Source organism: Polistes fuscatus, unplaced genomic scaffold, assembly GCF_010416935.1.
Source record: "Polistes fuscatus isolate 324 unplaced genomic scaffold, CU_Pfus_HIC Scaffold4, whole genome shotgun sequence".
Classification (NCBI taxonomy): domain Eukaryota; kingdom Metazoa; phylum Arthropoda; class Insecta; order Hymenoptera; family Vespidae; genus Polistes; species Polistes fuscatus.
In genome coordinates, this window is record NW_025113118.1 from 8,129,204 (window position 1) to 8,149,330 (window position 20,127).

At 40.1% G+C, this 20,127-nt stretch overlaps 1 protein-coding gene across 1 annotated transcript in view; it reads left to right on the forward strand.

Moving 5' to 3' along the window:
• The window catches only part of LOC122521541 (bone morphogenetic protein 1), a 34,345-nt gene extending 14,454 nt beyond the window's left edge, over positions 1 to 19,891 (forward strand). Inside the window, exons 2-15 of the mRNA XM_043642408.1 lie at positions 4,649 to 4,801; positions 4,883 to 5,090; positions 5,277 to 5,555; positions 13,057 to 13,467; positions 14,037 to 14,215; positions 15,081 to 15,311; positions 15,399 to 15,623; positions 15,939 to 16,406; positions 16,487 to 16,609; positions 16,681 to 16,999; positions 17,056 to 17,347; positions 17,438 to 17,651; positions 17,719 to 17,969; positions 18,055 to 19,891. Of these exons, the coding sequence (XP_043498343.1) occupies positions 4,649 to 4,801; positions 4,883 to 5,090; positions 5,277 to 5,555; positions 13,057 to 13,467; positions 14,037 to 14,215; positions 15,081 to 15,311; positions 15,399 to 15,623; positions 15,939 to 16,406; positions 16,487 to 16,609; positions 16,681 to 16,999; positions 17,056 to 17,347; positions 17,438 to 17,651; positions 17,719 to 17,969; positions 18,055 to 18,219 (3,518 nt within the window). The 3' untranslated portion in view covers positions 18,220 to 19,891. The remainder of the gene's footprint in view (positions 1 to 4,648; positions 4,802 to 4,882; positions 5,091 to 5,276; positions 5,556 to 13,056; positions 13,468 to 14,036; positions 14,216 to 15,080; positions 15,312 to 15,398; positions 15,624 to 15,938; positions 16,407 to 16,486; positions 16,610 to 16,680; positions 17,000 to 17,055; positions 17,348 to 17,437; positions 17,652 to 17,718; positions 17,970 to 18,054) is intronic.
• The last annotated feature ends 236 nt before the right edge of the window (positions 19,892 to 20,127 follow it).

A 20,127-nucleotide genomic window follows, 5' to 3' on the forward strand; every position in this document is an offset into this window, starting at 1 on the left:
TTTTTTTTTTTAATAAAAGTCACTTTGACCGAAATTTGTCTATGCCGGGCTCAAAAGTTTTCGACTCAGTCGGATATACATGCTCGTATATGCGTATGTGCCGATAATTATGATCGTGGACGAAGTAAAACGATTGAAAAAATAACTACCAGTCGCATAAATCTTTCTCGCATGTAATATATAAATCTTTCAGCACACGCACATCTTTACGTATAGATATCGAGAAAATTATTATCGTCGTGATTACAAGTCGTTGCGATAAGAGAAATAAAAAAGAATGCACGAGGATAGCTTGTACTTGACTTCTGATAAGGAATTCTAGTAGCCGTCGAGAGAATATCGACGAGTTCTCGACTCAAACTGGACCGGACGTTTTCGGCTTTTCCCTGATCCACGAGAGACTTGCCCCGACGTAAGATAAATGTCCAAGTAATCATCTAAAAAAACGTTATCTTCTAACTAACGTTCAAAGATATTCTCGAATGACCATCTATTACTTTTTCTCTCTTTTTTTTTTCTTCTTATCTTTGGACGGAATGTTAGATAAAACATGAAAAACGCGAAAAATTAGTTGGTCCAAATTTAACTGGAGATTTCTGACGAGTACTACAATGATGATAGAGGATTGACGTTGTTATGCTAGTAATTGAAGGGACAGTTCCAAGAGAGAGAGAGTGAGATGCTTCGGTATTACGTGGTTTGCATTTGACAGGAATCTGGTAAACATAAACGGGCTATGAACGAGCTAGAAATTCACACGATCACCCGACGATAAATCAAAGTACAGGAGGGGAGAGGCTTTTCATTAGCCGATATATCATTTATTATCAATAGATTCAGGGCTATCGCCGAACTGTTAAAAATCGTATAACGTCCCTTGCAACATTGGGTTATCATCCTAAAATTGTCATCGTCATTGCCATCGTCGTCGTCGTCGTCGTCGTCGTCGTTGTCGTCATCATCATCGTCATCGGTTATTATCGTCGTATCGTCCACGCCAATACCATGAATAAATTACACGCGACGGACCATTTTCGTGAAGGAAAAGAAGAAAAAAAAGAAGATAAGAGAAAAATATAATAAAAAAATGGTAAGTGAAAAGGTCGTAAATTCGATAAAGGAGAATTCGATATGGAATTTCATCGATGTCGGCCCCGATAAATCGACGATTTAACGAGAAGAATAATGCATCGCATTATCGATGCTACGCGGCATTACTCGTCAGTGGTGCTATTAATTATTATTCTAATGGATGATATACCATAGGGCCGATCTGTACGAGAAACACGTAGGACAACGTTGTGTCAATGTTGGCGTTGGTGTTGGCGTTGGGGTTGGTGGTGGTGTTGCCGTCGCCGTAGAGCACCAGCAGCAACAACGCCGGCTTTTGCAGATACGATGAATCATCGTCAGGCAGCGTGAATTAATAAATCGCAGGTGCAGAGGGGAGTAAACGAACGCGAGCGTGTGCACGCTTCGCTTGATCCTACCTATTTACGTACCTTCCAACGTTTCGCGAGCGAGACCTCCTCCTCCCCCTGTTGCGCGACCCTCCTCGATAGTCGTCAGACAAGGGTGTCGTATTTTTACGAGGGGCGAGGAGAAAGCACGGGGTCAAGGTAGGGGTAGGTCCTCGCGAATCCTCCTATTTCGATCTCGTTAATGTCCACCCTCTATCTTTTCCTCTTTATCCCTTCGCTTTCCCTCCTTCGGCTTGTTGCTCCGCTCGCACGTTCGTCCTAATAGATTAATTAATTAACCAAAACATATATCAACGCAAAGAGATACGTTAATTGACGAATTATTTCGACACGAGTAAATACAATAAATGATAAAACGATGTTTTATAATTGTAACTATTATGCTAAAAAAATTGGCAATCGTTCAAAGCAATGTTAATTTTGTTCAAATCTTAAATGAACTTATACCAAAACGATTTTATGAAGCACCGAGCGAAAACGAGAAAGAGAGAAAGATTGTACGATAATCGTTAACCTTTAATCTGTTTTATAATAATTATAGCATCGTACTCGCAAGGAAACCTTTTTTGCTGTTAAAAGAGAAGGAATATCCGTTTTTATTACAGCTCGCTCGGCTGCTGCCACGGTTATTACACTTCTCGTAAGAACGCCGATATTATAGTCGATTTCTTACGACGTGTTCTCGGTGCTTGCTGAAAAATCGATTAATGAAATTAATTAGAGATCAAGATGGTATCGTACCGAAGAGAAAAGAATTCATTAACTTGGATACGGATCGATTAATCGGCTACTTATTCCATTTATGAAAATAAAATTACACCTGCCGATAAAATTGACGCGTTAATAGTCAAATCATTTTATTCCCATTACAGGGAAATTTTCAATAATATTATACACTTATTACGATAAACTATTGCATCTTGCAATTAAATAGCGACGTAAAAATTGACGCAATATTACGATATAATCTGTATCATCGCACCTACGTAATCGAATAAATGATATACAACTTGATTGCATAGAGATAAAAATACGAATTCAATTGTAAAATACTAAAATCAAGCTGTACTGTTTAAAGGGCTATGTAAACGAAATGGGTAAAAAAGGGAGACGAGTTAACGATAAATATCTCCGAATTAGTTAGGGGAAATCCGATCGTATAAAATGATTGTCCTACGGACAAATGAATTGACTCGAATCGTAAATTGGTTGGCCGGGTCGCAAGGACGGAACGATGTGCACGTACTCGCGATTGATGGTTCGCGAATACAACGAGCTAACGCAGGAAAATCGCAAGCAGACGAGTATTTACGAGCGTTCGCGAACAGCACCAGCACCAGCGCCAGCACCAGCTCGTCGAGGATTCGGCCGATTTCGTGCTCGTTAACGGCGAAAGGGCGAACTCGGGTGGCCCTTTCGGCGTGTTGTAGGGACGTGCTGATATCGGAACGCGTCCCGCTAATTTCCACATCGACAAATTATACGACGCGACTAATGGGACACGCGCCAACATTACGGCTCGTGCACACAGACCGAATATTCCGAGGAATACGATCGGTAACCCCTTCTGTTCTCGTAGGCATAGATACATAGAGAGAGAGAGAGAGAGAGAATCGCACGATCGGGTTAATTAAGGGAAATCGATCGAGGATGTTCGGTAAGGTATCCCTACGACCCTACGACCTCGCCTCGCCCCCTCGATAACGCACCCTGCCATGAGAAATACCATTGCATTGCTCGTTGAATTTATGATCCCGTTTATAGACGCGTGTACGGTGATTATCTATGATCGCTACCAGCTGTCTACCTACTTCGATCATATTTATCATTTATCATTTTATTTTAATCGACGATGCGTTAACTTTCCAACAGCTCGAAACTTAATCCCTTTGAACTCGAGGTCTTTTTCGCTCGAACGAAAGAAACTCTAATATTAGCTAGTTTAAATAACGCAATTCTATGTATTATTTTGTCTTTTTTATTTTTCCCTTGGACGTTTTATTTCATTAAGTCGTTGGATGGATTTTAAATCGAATGAAAGAAAGAGAAAAGAGAGAGAACAAAAATGAGAAGATAAAACTCGTTACATGAGAAATCTCGTAGTAGAAAATCGCGTGATCGCGTCTACCTCGATTCGATGCATACAGTATCGACAAAAAGTTTGGAATTATTACTACATTGCGTATTTACTATAGCTATATATATGCATACTTATGTATATACTTAACTAACGAAGTTGCACACAAAGTAAAAAGAATGACAATCGTCGGCCTCTCTCCATTTCCAAGGATCTAATTACGGCTTCTCTCGAAGCACCCGTTCGACCACCATCCATCCAGACAAGCACTATTGTGAGATCCCAATGGGAGATGTCGATACAGAATTCGATACGGAATTCGATAAAACCTAGCTGGCCTTCTCGCCAGCTCTCTTTTTATCGCGATCTTCAAACTAACGAACTACCTCGATCGTATAACGAGATCTTTTTTAACAATCGAAAAAGGGATCGCTGCTCGAGTTGGTGCCTTTAATCCGAACTTCGTTTCGTTTCGCGTTTCGTTTCGTTTAGTCGAACGATCTTTGACGCGTTCAAAAGTAATCGTTAGGAAAAATCTCGCCTTTCAAAATCGTCTCGAGAACAAAAAACAAATTGGAAATTGGAAAGCGATAAATATCGAAGAGAACAGTATCGATCAAACAAAAGTTTATTTCCTATTTTCTTATTCGTTTTCGAGATTCCAAATCGAATTTACATATTTAAGTTTCTTTGTATATCTGTCTCTCTCGCTCTCTCTCTCTCCCAAGACAAAACCGGCGCGACTGCAACGGAGTACCGTTTTTCTCTCGTGCCACGATGGAAGATAGCAAAGTCTGGCCGAGATGCTGTTTACGTCGTTCGCAACAAACGCGATCGGAGCAAACTCTCTTTCGACCGATAACGCGTTCGATGATTTATGGTAACCGATAATAGGTCCATACTACGTTCAATCCCCGCGGGAACTCCGTGTCTTGGAAAGGCGATCGACTTTCCGGGAGATTCCTATACGACCGAGATACACGCATAATCGAGATTCCCTCCTATTTTCTCTTCCGAAATTTAAGATAACTCTTGGAATTTTCTTCTTTAAAATCGCCACGAAATTATAAGAAATAACATTCGATTCCAGGTGGATTTCTCGGTGACATAGCACTGCCCAATATAAAATACGAAACGGAATGGCGGCAACAAAAATTGAACAAGTCCTACCTCGAGGAATTGGAGAAATACAGAGAGGAAGTTTTAAAGGAGGGTCTTCAAGTCGAAGAGGAAGGACTTACCGGTAAGTAATCGATTTTTCTTCGTACACTTTAGCGATATCCGAATCGACGAGAGATAAGATCAAAAGGTATCTTCGCCGCAGAGATCCTGCAGTTCAAAAACGAACACGACGCGAACAACGAGGCCCATCGGGAGGAAGGAGAGAGCTTGCTCTCTCGCGGGAAATCCGAGCCGATCATGGTGGACCGCAATCAGTATAACATGGGTGCTGAATTCGAGGATGAGTTTAGCTTCAACGTCAGAAACGAGGATACTAATCCTGAAATAAAAGAGGAGGGTATCGAGATCAGGTAACGACAACTTTTCTCTCTAAACGTTCCATCGAGATATCTTTTAATTCGTTTTTTTTACCATACCACTGAACAACATCGCAACGCGTATAATTATCGATCGAAGAATAATCAATGAGCAAATAAATCGATCAAAATAATATTTGATTATTATCAGCGGCAATCGAACATATTTATCGTGTCCAGATTAGAATCCACGACTCTCCCGGCGAAAAAGAGACACTCGGCTCATCGACAGAATTATTTAACGATTAGCGAAAGTTCTAACATCGGAGAAGGAAGGATCGAGCAAACGACTTCGAGACAACCCGACGACGTAGATTTCTCGATCGGCTCGACAACGGTAAAGTCTGGAAATGGCCAAGAAGGTAACAGCGCTACCGGAGGCTATATATCTACGATCAGACCGGAAACGACGACGCAGGAAAGATCGAAACAACGCCATCGTCGTCATCATCGTAGAAGGTACGTTTACCGAATGTAACGATGAATATTTTTCAAGATTTCGATCATTTATCTTCGACTCGAGAATTTGGGAATAGTACGAAACATGTGGGAATAATTAGTTTTATTATAAAACAAAAAATATATAATCGAGAAAAAACTTGAGTTAATAATTCATCATTTTTCGACACACGAACCGATCAAACGCGTTTCGAATTTGAACGCAAACGAAAATATCCGAAAGAGAAGGAGTTCCGAGCAATTATCAGCCACGGGATCTCCGTGTTGATAATTGGTTGGAAAGTTTGTCAGAGTTACGTCAAAGATACAGGCTTATGGCGGGTCCAGGAGGAAACTACGACTAGGTGGTGACTTCTAGCGTCAAAAGTTAAGTCCATTAGACGCGAGACGTAATAGATTTTAGCGAATTATCAAAGTTAACCGCACTCGAGCTCCAACTCCGTACGTCTCTCGCAATCGGAGAAGCCACGGATTCTAATTACGTCACGCCAAGGATGCGAGGATCATTAATTTGAAGTTTACGTCGGCCACAAATTTTCTTTCTTGTCCGAGCATATCCTGTCACCCGCAGAAGAACCGTCCTCCTTATTTGTCTTCTTTTCTTGCCCCTTCCTTGTACGGTCGAACGATCGAAAAAAGCCGAAAGAACGAACGAACGAACGAACGATCGAGTGCCTGCTCGAAGTACTTTATTCGAAGACACTAGAGAGAAAGATAAAGCAGAGAACGGATTTGTCGTTAATTTTTTGGCGTATCTAACCCAATTCCAGGGGGAACGATTAAATCGGAGCACGTGACTATGCTCGTGGCACGTTCGTTCTCTCTCTCTCTCTCTCTCTCGCAGACCACGAACACACGTAAACGCGTATATACCTATACTCGCTCAGTCACCCTTTTCCAATCCACCCTCTTCCTCTTACCACTCGTCTTCCCGGTGGCAGAGCCAACCGGCGATGCCAATAACAATGGCCGTCATCGTAAACCTGGAAAATGGGCTCCGATACTGCCGTCCGAGCATTTTCAGCCCTCCAACTGCCAATAACCTGTCAGCATCGGCAACGCTCCACCCCCGATCAGGTACGTCGATCCTATTCCTACAATTCGCTCTCTGTTTTTTCATCGACTGGATTTAACATCGAACACCTGCTCGGTTCCTCTTTCTCCGCTTTTGACACGGCCATTGACTCGCGTTTCATCCTCGAATCAAATACAACAACGATAAAAAACATTCTTGTTACCTGCTTACTCTCTATACTTTTGATCGTTACAATTTTTCTAATCTTTTAACTATCCACGAGAACAACAATGTATATCGCATGCGTAAGTATACGAAAACCAGTACTATAATGGTAAAAACAGTACGCAAAGGTAATATTCGCATAGATATTCCTGGACCAACGACGAGTGACAGTAAAAGAAAGTAGGAGAGGGGGAGAGAGAGAGAGAGGGACAGACGTAACGTATCTCTCTCGTAGTAGGCAGACGCATTTATGTGGGTTTCTCCTCTGTACGTGTTCATCGTCGACGGGCTCACGAAAGCGCCTGTTTACGGCCTGTATCCAACCCCGTGAAACACGATCACGTAGTGATTCTCCAATGAAGCTCCCGAGAATTCCGAAGAGGATCAGACTGTCAGACTACCGACTCTCCCTTTTGTTCTTGATAAATCGTGAGATAACGAAATTGCGGTAACGAGCGCGAAAGTTATATATGTTGCTGCTTAAGATCGTTAAGATCCTTGCCATTGAGATCACCCGGAGGATTATCGAATAATTATCAAGGAGAATAATTCGGATAAAAAAAAAATAATCGAAATGATCCCACCAAAGTTCTTCTGTAAAAAAATAAACATTATAATATCTAATAAAAATAATAAATATACATTAACGTATCACTTATTATCAAATGGTTATAAAAATTATAATCATTCAGTGGCATTAATTATTAATGAAAATTATAATTTAAATTTAATAAAGATCGAGCGTTATCACGCACGATAAAAATAAAATTCATATTATCGTGTGGAAAATAATTACTCGATTCATACATACAGCGAATATCTTTTCAAATCGTACACCGTTACGCTTACTAGATTTTTTCTCGAATGCATTAGTATACTTCAATTATGTATTAATGAGTTTGACTTGAAAGCTTCATCTATAACGAGTGAATTAAACAAATATAAAAATAATGTACAAGAAACACCCGTACTTTAAATTCGTACACGTTGGTAAAACAAAGGAAATACCAGATTTTTTAATGTCTAACGATTAATTGGTCATCCTTTGTGCTTTCCCTATTATATAAATTATTAATGTAAGAACAATACTAAGTTTATTAGATACAAATTTTCGCGAGCAGGAACGTTAAAACAAATGTATCGTTAGTTTAAACGATCAAAAATATTAGTAGAGTATGCGATATATCTTAATTGATTGATAATGAGTCGAAAAAAATGTGTATCGTAGTTAAAAAGCACCGAATATACGTTTGGTACACCCGTCCTCTTCGAAATCCACCGTTGAAATGAGACATTGTCCTCTGCGTAAATGCTTTTATTAAATGTTGTTTATATGACTTTCCGAATAAGAAAATTCTTTTTATTACGAATATTATTGATTTTCTACAAATGAGGAACGTTCGAAAGTCATATAAACAACTTTGAATGAAAGCATTTACACAGAGGACAATGTCTCATTTCAACGGTGGATTTCGAAGAGGAGGGATGCTCCAAACATATACTCGGTGCTTTTCAATTACGATACGCATTCCCTTCGATTAATTAACAATCATTTAGGGTACATCGAAGATTCTCGAAGTATGTCGCATCCCCACTCATCCATAAACGAACGCATAGCGCAATAACTATCGATCAAAGTTTATTATATATACATATATATACATCGCATTAACGCTAAAACCTTACATAATTATTAATTTATATTTTATATTTTGTTTCTTAATTATTTTTTCCAGTTGAACTCTCTTGGACTTTTTATCGGGATATTAATCGATAATAAATCAGATGAATTTATCTTGAAAGTAAAGGAAAGAAAAAGAAAGAATTGTAAGAGAATTATCGTGTAGCTATAATTTGTCTTCCCCCTCCTCTAGCTTTTCTTCTATTTCAATATGATTATAAATCTTAGCGGATAATCGTAGGAAGTTTAGCGCATTTAAGTGTGAGTAAATGGGAGTGGGTAGGTATGGAAGAAGGGCAGCGAAGAAAACGCGTTCTTCTTCCTCCTCGAGTGAGTTCCAGCTGTCGACGGCAAGACCCTTCTTAAGCAAGGTCATCTCTCAAGGTCCGTCCCGAAAGTGCCGCCGGCCGGTTCGAGGTATCGAATTAAAGTACAGACTAAGTCACATTAATCTTACCAGGGGACCAATCTCAACGGGGTTTAAGCGTTACTCACTCGCTCCCACTCTCTCTCTCTCTCTCTCTCTCTTTCTATCAAGGGTGTCAAGGGTGTCAAGGGTGAGAAGGCTCGTCGACGAAGGTGTTCGTACTTTCGATGTAACTTCATCCTATCGATTTCTGCATCTTTCCTACTTCTACTTTTACACCCTTTCTTAGTTCTCTCTCTCTCTCTCTCTCTCTTGCTCTCATATTCTTTCTTTCTTTCTTTCTTTCTTTCATTTTTCCTCGCCTGTTTCTCCTTTTTTATTTAACTCTCCGTCTTTTAAAGTAGAGAAAAGTGCAAGAGACCGTAAGACGAGTGATTTATCGAGATCACCGAGAGAAATTTCCTATTCAGCGAATAGCGTGTTCCATTCAGCCACGGATAGGCCTTCGTAACTCATCGTATATATCTACGCCTCTCTACATATTTCTTTCCTTGGTTTTTTTCATATTGGCCAGTCGTAGAAAGAAAAAAGAAAACAAGAAAAATGAAATAAAAGAGCAACCAACGTCATCGGTCTTTGTCGTATATTTTCTTTTTTATCGTTCTCGACAAATTTACCGACCGAAAGAAGACGAATTTTTCTTTCTCATATTTCGTCGAGAAAATCGAGACGATTGATGAAGGACTCTTTTAAAATTCACATTCTCTTACGTTCGATCGAAACCAGTGGTATAGATGGTATCGCACCCATACGCGTGCACGTGTATCCGTATATTAGGTTGTCCCATAAGTTCCTTCCTTATTTTTCACGCGAAATCAATAGACGATATTTATCGTTTGAGGTTGATTTACCGTGTCATATATGAACCGTTCCGCTCTATTACCTTTGTACATCTCTCAGGAAGCATCATTATGCATTACGAAGCCTGCGTGTCTACAAATATAGCCGGCTCGAAGTTGTACGTAACGTGGCGCGGAAAGAATTTATGGGACAACCTAATACAATACGTATACGCGTAGGAAAGATTCGATAAACCTTTCCTAGACTATAGAAATTGGAATAAAAAATTCAATATTCATTTCTATTAGCTTTATCCGATTCTCAAGTACAATTATACATGAATACGTTAAAATATTGAACTCATCCTTTGGGAAAAGGGATGGGACCACCGAGGACATTGGCACCATTCCAATGACCACAATACCTCGTTGATTCTCGTTAGAATATTACTCCATTGTTTGCTCGACTAAATCGTAACATTCCATTGTGTTCTGATAAAATAAACAAAGAAATTTTATAACAAAAAAAGCACACATTTAATGGACAACCGGTTCGCGCTATATACTCCTGCCCCCTCCGTCCCTTTCCGTTAGGTACGTCGACGTTTCTGAAATATTCGCTATTCATCTCACCCGAGTTATATGTATATGCATATAAGTACATACCTGCGTATAATACATATGTACATACATTTATTGGCTATATTCTACATCGAGCCAAGCGATGCTGTCAGCAGCAAGGCTACGCGAGAGATCCAATATTCCTATTTACAGATTCATTGTTTGACGATAGCGCTATATCTCGTACGATTTAAACATCCCGCGCTAAAGCGGAACGCGAACGACAGAATATCGAGAGTTATTAATCGTCTCGTTTATTATCGCCTCGCTTTGCAAATGACTCTTCGCGTTAGTCCGATTATTTCGCCTTCGGAATTTTTTCCTATTTTCTTATCGTCGATAGATTTTTCTATTTTTTCCTTTTTTCCTTTTCCTTTTTTATTATTCCTCATTTGACGTGTCGTGCTGCTCGCACGTATGACGATCACGCGAGGGGAAAAAACAAAGCAGAGAAAGGGAAGGAAAAAAAGAAAAAGGAAGGAAATGGAAAGGAAAATTGGAGCAACGCTAGCAACGCGAGCATCGCGAGCAACGTTCTCTTCGCCTTGCCTTTTCCTCGCCCACGTGCTTGGGGATGAAAACAAGGGGAGAACAAAAAATCGGGGAAAAAAAAAGATTCTACTTTACTGACGCATTTTCTCGCACGTAAATCGTTCCGACTACCACCAACCCCGAGGGTTCGTTTTTTTATCATTTGTTCGAAACGAGAACGGAGCAAGTTGGTCGTCAAACAAAATCGCTAAATTGCGATCAAAATCATTCGTAAATTGTAATAAACTGCATATTCGTGGAGTCACCGACGGGAGACGAACTCGTCGATGTTTTTCAATTGAAACGCATTTGCATCGGGGATCGGAAAAATTTCGCTTAAATTGTAACAAATTACTTTGCAGAGTTTTTCAAGCCAATGCGATAGCAATTTATTTCCGACGTAAGAAGAAACACGCGTATATAAGTAATTCGACGCGAGTGCGTTAAGAAAAAGAATAAGATAGGAAGAAATTTTGGAAGAGTAAATCGTAGTATCGTAGTTTAAAACGACGCGTTGTGAACTCTCCCTTAAAACGAAACTCGCGAGAGTGCAGCTCGTTAATTAATTGTAATGCCGTACCGATTCAGAAACCGTGCAGGCTTACTGCCGGCGCACTGGGATTGGAAGAGAGGGAGGGTGCTTGCGAGAGAATTACGCTCGCGCGGTAATTAGTACTAATAAACGAGGGATAGGCACACCGGCACCGCCACCGGCACCGCCACTTTAGTCCAATGTTTACGCGAGGGGAGAGAATTTTTTTTCAAAGTGTCGACCACCCACCCCCTTCCCCTTAAACTACCGCACACCAGCGCAATTACTTTCTTTTCGCTTCCCCTCCGAGCAAATTCTGCGATAGATGGTGCCAATTCGTTTAATGTTTCATAAATTTATTTCATTTCATTTTATCGACAACATTTATTGAAACTAGGACAGTGATATATCGCAGGTACACCGAGAAAAGAATAATTGGAAAGAAGAAGACGAATAGAGAAACGGAATGACGATAGTTGCTTCGTCATTTTTTTACTTCTAACCCCGCGTTCGTTTTTTTTTTCTTTTTTATTCGTATCTTTCGAGCGTACTTTTACTTCGTTTCCCCGCTATCTCTTTTTCGAATTTATTCACTGGCAAAGCCATGAAAAGCGTATTTACCGCGATGGCAATTTCGTTTCCTCTCCCGTCCCTACCCCCGAAGAAGCGTCGTAAAAAAAACCGCAAAGCCGCGACGCGTTCGATTCGTGCATTAAGTCTACCTTTGTTGCAAGCTCTTGCGAGGGAAACGAAGAAAATTTGGTTTCCCTGGTCTTTTTATTCCGTAAGAGAGAATTGACACGTAAAACGAACATTTTACGGAAACAACGAACGATTAATTTCTATCCCACCAGGATTCGAACGTTTAATCGAATTCCCCTTTCGACTCCGACCACCTTCATTTTCTTCTCATTTTCCTAAAGTATTATTTTCTAGCTAGAGAAACTTTCTCCGATTAGATTTACGACTTCCTAGTTGATCGTTGAAGGAACAAGACGGTGGGGTAAGGCAAGTAAATCAGCCTTGAACGGAGAATGCGCTATTAAGAATGAAATATAAACTTCTCCCAGGTGCGTTTACAATTTACCTTACTGATTTGTTTCTTTACTCGTTTCGTTAAGCGATTTTACTGCTAACTATTTAACCGACCGAGAAATGATCTATGTACGGAGAAAGAAAGAAAGGAATTCAACTTGCAACCCCGCGATTTAATTATTACCACACTTGAAAATATTATTTTTCTATTGGAAAATGATCGAATTACTTACTATTATTGTTATTTTACTCGAGCTCCCCCATAGATGGTTTGTTTCCTCTGAAACGGGAACGAACCAAGTTCCGTAGGAGTTTATCGTTCTTGTTTGCGCAAGAACCTTTATTATTATCATTACTATTAATATTATAATGAGTTGGATAGGAAATTGCGTAGGATATATGCGGTGGTTTGTGGGTCGGATTGCGGGTTAAGACATGATTTCTCCGGATTTTTGGAAGGAGGAGAAAATCAAGGCTCGCGTGGGCAGGGTCGCATCCCTGAAGTAAACACCTGCGCGTTTACCCGCTACCCATAGCATATATAACATAGCAACGTGTAGAGGGTGGTAAAAAAGATAAGATATAACCGGTAACGAGTAAGATCGTAATAAATTGACGACTCTTTCGTCCGAGCAATGTCGTGGTCGTTTTTCAGAGGTTCTCGACGACGAAATCACCGTAGGAAGATTGTCCCTTTGCCTCGGGACACGACGAACGATGTCTCGGACGAGGTCGTCTCGCTCCACGATCGTCGACTACGGTCCATCGAGTTTTACGACATGGACCACAAACCGAAGTATCTTGCGAACAACGAACGAGGTACCGAGCCTCTTCTTCTAGTCCATGATTTTCCAACGAGAAGTCGAAGAGCTGCGACTGCCAGAAAGGAACGTGTTTGGGATCACGGGGTCATACCTTACGAGATAGACGGAAACTTTTCCGGAGCGCACAAAGCACTTTTCAAGCAGGCCATGAGACACTGGGAAAACTTTACTTGCGTCAAATTCGTCGAGAGAGTGCAACGAGAACATCCTAATTACATTCTATTCACCGAGAGACCCTGCGGGTAAGTAGACATTCTTATTGCAAATACAAAAAATACGTAGACATATATATATATATATATGTTTTATCGTTTAGTTTTCACATTCTCGCGTGCTTTTAACACGAGTTAGATCATTAGATAGAATAATAAATACTCGAATAAAATGTTAAGTCTAGCGATTAAAAGAGAGATATTTTTCATTTTAAATAGAACACGTGCAAGACGTTGGTATTTTGTATTCCTCGTAGTTTGCATTCTCGTATACTCTAGTGTACTGATAAAATAATGAATAAATAGTTCGCTAAAACATTGGGTCAAGCGATTAAGAAGAAAAATTGCTCCTCGACAAAATGTTGGCAATTAGTATTTCGTAGTTAAGGACATTTGTTCTTATCTCGAAATTTCCTTCCAAAACTGAACCGCGTACATTGCGTTTTATATGTTTTTGATGTTGCATCGTAGCGTATTCGTGCGTTTCGTAAGAATTGATCATAAACCGATACGTAATAATAGTGTTCTAGGTAGAAATCTATTTCCGATAATACTTCTCTGACTTATATCATCGCGTTTCTTTGTTACGCCATCTCCAGATGCTGTTCCTTTGTTGGCAAAAGAGGCAACGGACCGCAAGCAATCAGTATCGGAAAAAACTGTGACAAGTTCGGTATAGTCGTTCACGAACTGGGCCACGTCGTTGGGTTCTGGCACGAGCACACCAGGCCGGATCGAGATCGACACGTACAAATCATTCGTGACAACATCATGAGCGGTGAGTAAGTGGACGACGACGACGACGACGACGACCCTTCCAGAGGAGGGCGAGCTTTCAATTTCGCGCAAAGCCGATGGAACGTACTTCGGCCTGTCTAATTAACGCGATTATTTGGAAAAGCGCTCGTAGCGTATCGCAATTACACGACGGTCCATCCGACGATCCATCCGACGGTTCGTCCCGATTTTAAACGGAAGGAAAGGTCAAACCTTTTCAAAGCTAGGACGAGAGAAAGAGGGAAATTTCATTTCGATCGGATCAAATTAGGCCGAGCACGTTCCATTTTTCTCCAATTTCTCGGTAATTGCCATTTAGTTCGGTTCTCGTTGTAAAAATAATTATACTCGCTTTTCGCAGCCTAGGGAGTTCGAATTAATGACGTCGATTAATTTTGGAAATATATTAGGTATGCGCATATACGCGTAATTGATCGCGTTGAGAAAGACGAAACTGTCGAAGTTGCGATTGAAACGCGCAAACGGAAAGATGTCCCCCGAGCGCGCATCGATCGCAACGGGATCGAGAGTTTAGCTTCGTAGCAAATGACTTTGTTTGCCAGATAAATGGGCCAATTTGTGGCGGCAAATCTTGGTAATCCTTAACAACGTGGAAGCCGGAAAGTACCTAGGTAGCTACTGTAATATTTGCTCGCAAGTGGGATAACGCGGCGCCGATCGTCCTTCGAAAGTTAAACGTATCCTACCTGTGTAAGAGAGATCGAGCCATCGCTCGGCAACTATTATTTCAGAGGGACGCGTACAAGAGACCTTTGTCTCATTCGTTCGATTTTCCCTGCTCGAAGCCTGATCCATATAACGTACGAGGGTGCATACTTGGAAGAATACTCGTTAATTATTTTCAGGTCAGGAATATAACTTTAACAAATTGACGGAAGAAGAAGTTAATTCGTTAGGTCTGCCATACGATTACGATTCCATCATGCATTACGCCAAGAACACGTTTTCTAAGGGCATCTACTTGGATACGATTTTACCTATAGAGAACCATGGGAAAAAACGACCCGAGATCGGTCAAAGGATAAGACTGAGCGAGGGCGATATCGCCCAAACTAATCTTCTTTACAAATGCCACAGTAAGAATAATTGGAACTGATCGTTCAGATAAACTACTCGATGGGGGAAGATGTTAATTAGGATTTGTTTGATTATCAATCGACTAGAATGTGGCAGGACTTTCCAAGAGAACAGCGGGAGCTTTGGTTCCCCGACTCACCCGAATAGTTCCCCAGGAATCGACGGAGAAAGATGCGAGTGGAGGATCACTGCTACGCACGGAGAAAGGATCGTCCTGAATATTACCTCCTTGGACGTCTTTAAGAGCGATTATTGCCGCACCGATTATCTCGAAATTCGCGATGGATATTGGTACAAAAGTCACGTACTAGGTAGCTATAATTATTTTTTATATATAAGTATATAGAGAGAGAGAGAGTTATTCATTCGACAAAATGGCCAAGGTAATATAGAAGAAATATAAATTGCTCTTCTCGTCGCGGTTCAATTCCAATATCTTCCCACCAATTTCCCTGACAATTTCCCTGACTCGTATCAATTAGCCCGTGGAATTCAATTTTCTAATGGAAATTAAAGTTTTGCCCGTGTCTCGTAGTTTACTGTAATTAAGCTGCTACGTATATCGCGCTTGAAATGGTTGTTACTCTTTGATCTCGCATACGCGAACATTTATGCGCGATCGATAGGTCGTTTTTGCGGAAGCGGCAAGATCCATGAACCAGTGGTATCTACCGGAAGTCGTATGCTCGTAACATACGTTACTTCCGAACGTCAAAGCGGACATCGTGGTTTCACGGCCAGTTACGAAGCTGTTTGCGGCGGGGACGTCGAATTGGATGGCGTTGGTCATCTGGAATCACCGAATTACCCCGAAGAATATCAATCCAGCAAAGAATGCGTTTGGAGACTTTCCGTGCCGCAGGATTATCAGGTTGCTTTGAAATTTCAATCCTTCGAAATCGAGAATCACGACAATTGCGTGTACGATTACGTCGAAGTACGCGACGGTCACAATGCTGATTCCCCTTTGATCGGAGTCTATTGCGGTTATAAAATACCGCCTGATATCAAATCGACTGGCAATAAATTGCTCGTTAAATTCGTTAGCGATGGATCCGTGCAGAAAGCTGGATTTTCGGCAACTTTTATGAAAGGTATATATACATAGGATTCTATCTATAGCTGTTCGTAAAATACGCGTATTCCAAAAGTTATAGATTTTGTTCTTAACTAGAATTCGACGAGTGCGAATTGACCAATCACGGCTGCGAACACGACTGTATAAATACTCTCGGTGGATTCGAGTGTTCTTGCAAGATCGGCTACGAATTACATTCCGATGGGAAACACTGCGAAGGTGAGTTGTTGCCATCGATCTTCGTAATTTCTCCCTTTTCGATGAAATGAATTTATCGCGAAAACTTTCAGACGCGTGCGGTGGTATTTTCGACGATAGCAACGGGACGATCACCAGTCCATCTTTCCCCGAGACTTATCCGGGAAACAAAAATTGTATTTGGGAGATAATAGCACCGCCGCAATATCGTATCACTTTGAATTTCACTCATTTCGATCTCGAAGGCAACAATGCCTATCAGCAAGAATGCGAATACGATTCTTTGGAAATAGCGAGCAAACTCGGTGACGATATTCTCAGGAAACATGGGATTTTTTGCGGTATCAGGTTACCATCGATGATCACGTCGGAAGGCAATTCCATGAGGATCGTATTCACGTCGGATAACAGGTAGGTACCGTTTTTTCCAATATACGGAAACCCTTATCGTTCGTAAACTTTTGTAGCGTGCAAAAGACTGGCTTCGCCGCGGTCTTTTTCACGGACATGGACGAGTGCGCGAACAACAATGGTGGTTGCCAGCACGAGTGTAAGAACACGATAGGCTCCTATCAGTGTTCCTGCCACAATGGCTTTACGCTTCACGAAAATGGCCACGATTGCAAAGAGGGTGGCTGCAAGTACGAGATTACGGCGCCCGTAGGCACCATTACGTCGCCCAATTTTCCCGAGTATTATCCTGGCAGGAAAGATTGCGTTTGGCACTTCACTACCAAACCGGGACACCGTATCAAACTGGTCGGTCTACGTTTTGATCGCTTACCAAGGAACGCAACAGATCGCCCAAACGAACACACGTTTTCTAATTTTATTCGAACGATCTCCTAGGTGTTCAAAGTATTCGAGATGGAGTCTCATCAAGAGTGCGCTTACGATCACATCGCCATTTACGACGGGGATTCGCCGGAAAGTCATACGCTTGGTCGCTTTTGCGGTACCAAGGAACCTCATCCGATCTCGGCAACCGGTAATCAGATGTACATGATCTTCAAGAGCGATGCCTCCGTTCAAAGAAAAGGTTTCCAAGCCATGCACAGTACTGGTAAGTTAACGCTCCTTATCCGAGTACTTTTTATTTCAATATTCGAAAGCGATTATCTTTGTTTCAGCGTGCGGAGGATACTTGATGGCAACGGATAAGGTGAAACACCTCTACTCGCACGTCAGATACGGATATAGTAATTACGATCACGGGACTGACTGTGATTGGACTATCGAAGCACCCATCGGCAAGAACGTTCACCTATCTTTCTTCTCTTTCCAATTGGAATATCAAAGCGAGTGTGGTTACGATTTCGTAGAGATATTCTCGGGTTTGGATGCCTCGAATCCATCCTTTGGTCGGCTCTGCGGCAATTTGGTATGCAACAATTTTTCAACCAATTCCCTTTCGAAGTTATACTTTTGAAAGCAGGCATAATAGCTGATCGATCGGTTTGTTTCAGAACAAAACTGATTACGTATCGACGAGCGAGGCACTTTTGGTAAGATTTCGAACCGACGACACGATATCGTTCAAAGGGTTCGTAGCTATTTTCGTAGCCGTAGACCGGCAAGACAGCGACGAGAGTCACGGGGGCGAAGACGACGAAGACAACGAAAATCTCTGATCCGTCGCCGGCCTCGTCAATCGATTGGGTTACGGCTTTTGAAGAGCAACCCCTTGCGATAGATCCTTTTAAACGAACAATTACAAACAATCGGATCTCTTTCGATCGTCGAGGTCTCTAATTCTCAATAATATTACCCATTCTTCTCTCTATTATTCATTTTTACTTAGGAAAAATAATCCAATGTGTCCCAGTATTTGATTATTCGAAACTCACGAGTCGGTAGAGACGATCTACGAGTAATTTAAACGCATATCACCTGCCAAAAATCTCTAATACTCGAATCGTCCAAAATAATGTCTACGTGTGGAAAATATTATGGACAATTATTTTTCTTCAACGAGATCCATGGCTCTCATTATTATACATATTTAAACTAGACATATCGAGTACTAGGTATACTAAACGTATGATTGTAACAAAGAAAGAACAAAATTTCGAACGATAGGAAGAGTAGAAATTCTTTCAAAATGTCGGTACTCGAATTTTTCAACATTCTGAACGTTCAATCTAAAATTGAAAAGGATAAACAATGGTAAGATGTAAAATAACGAATGGCCAAACTGCCATTGATTATACTTAACTTGTATTGTTATCGACTAGCGTTTACGCGATGTTTTTTCGCGACTAAATAATTGTACTTGTCTTGAATATTATATATATACATATATATATATAATAATATATATATATGTATATATATATATATGAACTTGAACTTCGGCCTATTATACGGCTAATTAACGTGCCATGTATATTTAGTTATAAATCCACGTTTATCCGAATATTAATTAATTCCTTGTCCCAAAAAGAACAATTTTGAAAAGACGAAGATGATCGTCCAACGATCTTCGAAATAACTTTCGATCGTTTTCCTTATCTATCTTCCTCTAGATCATTTTTCACCACTGCCTCGAGATCATAGCAACGATCGACTCCAGATTTCTTTTGGTGTACGAAAATTTGACGAACATGTCTAAAAATATACAGTGTCACGGGAGTATTCATACGCTCTCTTTCAATTTTAAATAATAGAAGAAGAAGAAGATAATTTTACATAAATGATACAAATATTTGTCTCACAAGAGTATGGTCAATCGTTTTTGAAAACCATATAAATTATTTCAAATTGTCAGTAGAGATGGGTACGAATATTCTTATGAATCGCTATATATATTTAGTCTATTTTTATTATTATTTTTCAATAAATTTTCAAACGGCACACATTTCAAATGTGTTTAATCTTCCAACATGTTCAACATATATATCAGAAGACTAATACGACATAAATTTATTCTGTATAATATAGATGTCATTTTATGAAATAATCCACATACCGATCGTAATTAAAAACAAAAAAAAAATCTTGCGATTGATTAAAAAAAATTTTTAATCGGACATCGTATGTTATACATATATATATATATATATATATATATATATATGTATCCTTAAAAATACACAGAACTTCGTTGTAAATAATAATGTTTAATCGTAGATACACTTTCGCGACGTTTTATAGATGGTTTTAGATTATCTAACTTCTTATCCTCTTTCGAACAAAATCGAGGAAACAAATTTTCTTAATAATTAATGTTAGAATAAAAACAGCAGTGTTTCAATGGCAATAAAAAAAGAAGATAAATAAAGAATACAAACAAATAAAGAAGAAGAAAAAGATGAGACAATTATTCCGCAATTCGAATGATACTCTATTATGTATATTTAATAATTATCTGTTTATTTATTTAAAAAAGTAAGAAATAGAAGATGAAAAAATGTGAAGTTAAATAAAAGTAAAGATGAAAAACATCTTACTCAAAAAAATCTCGGATTCCAGATTCCGTCGGCCATTTTTATGTAAATAGCGCACTACCTTCTCTTCTCGTGTCCTTCTCAAAATAATAT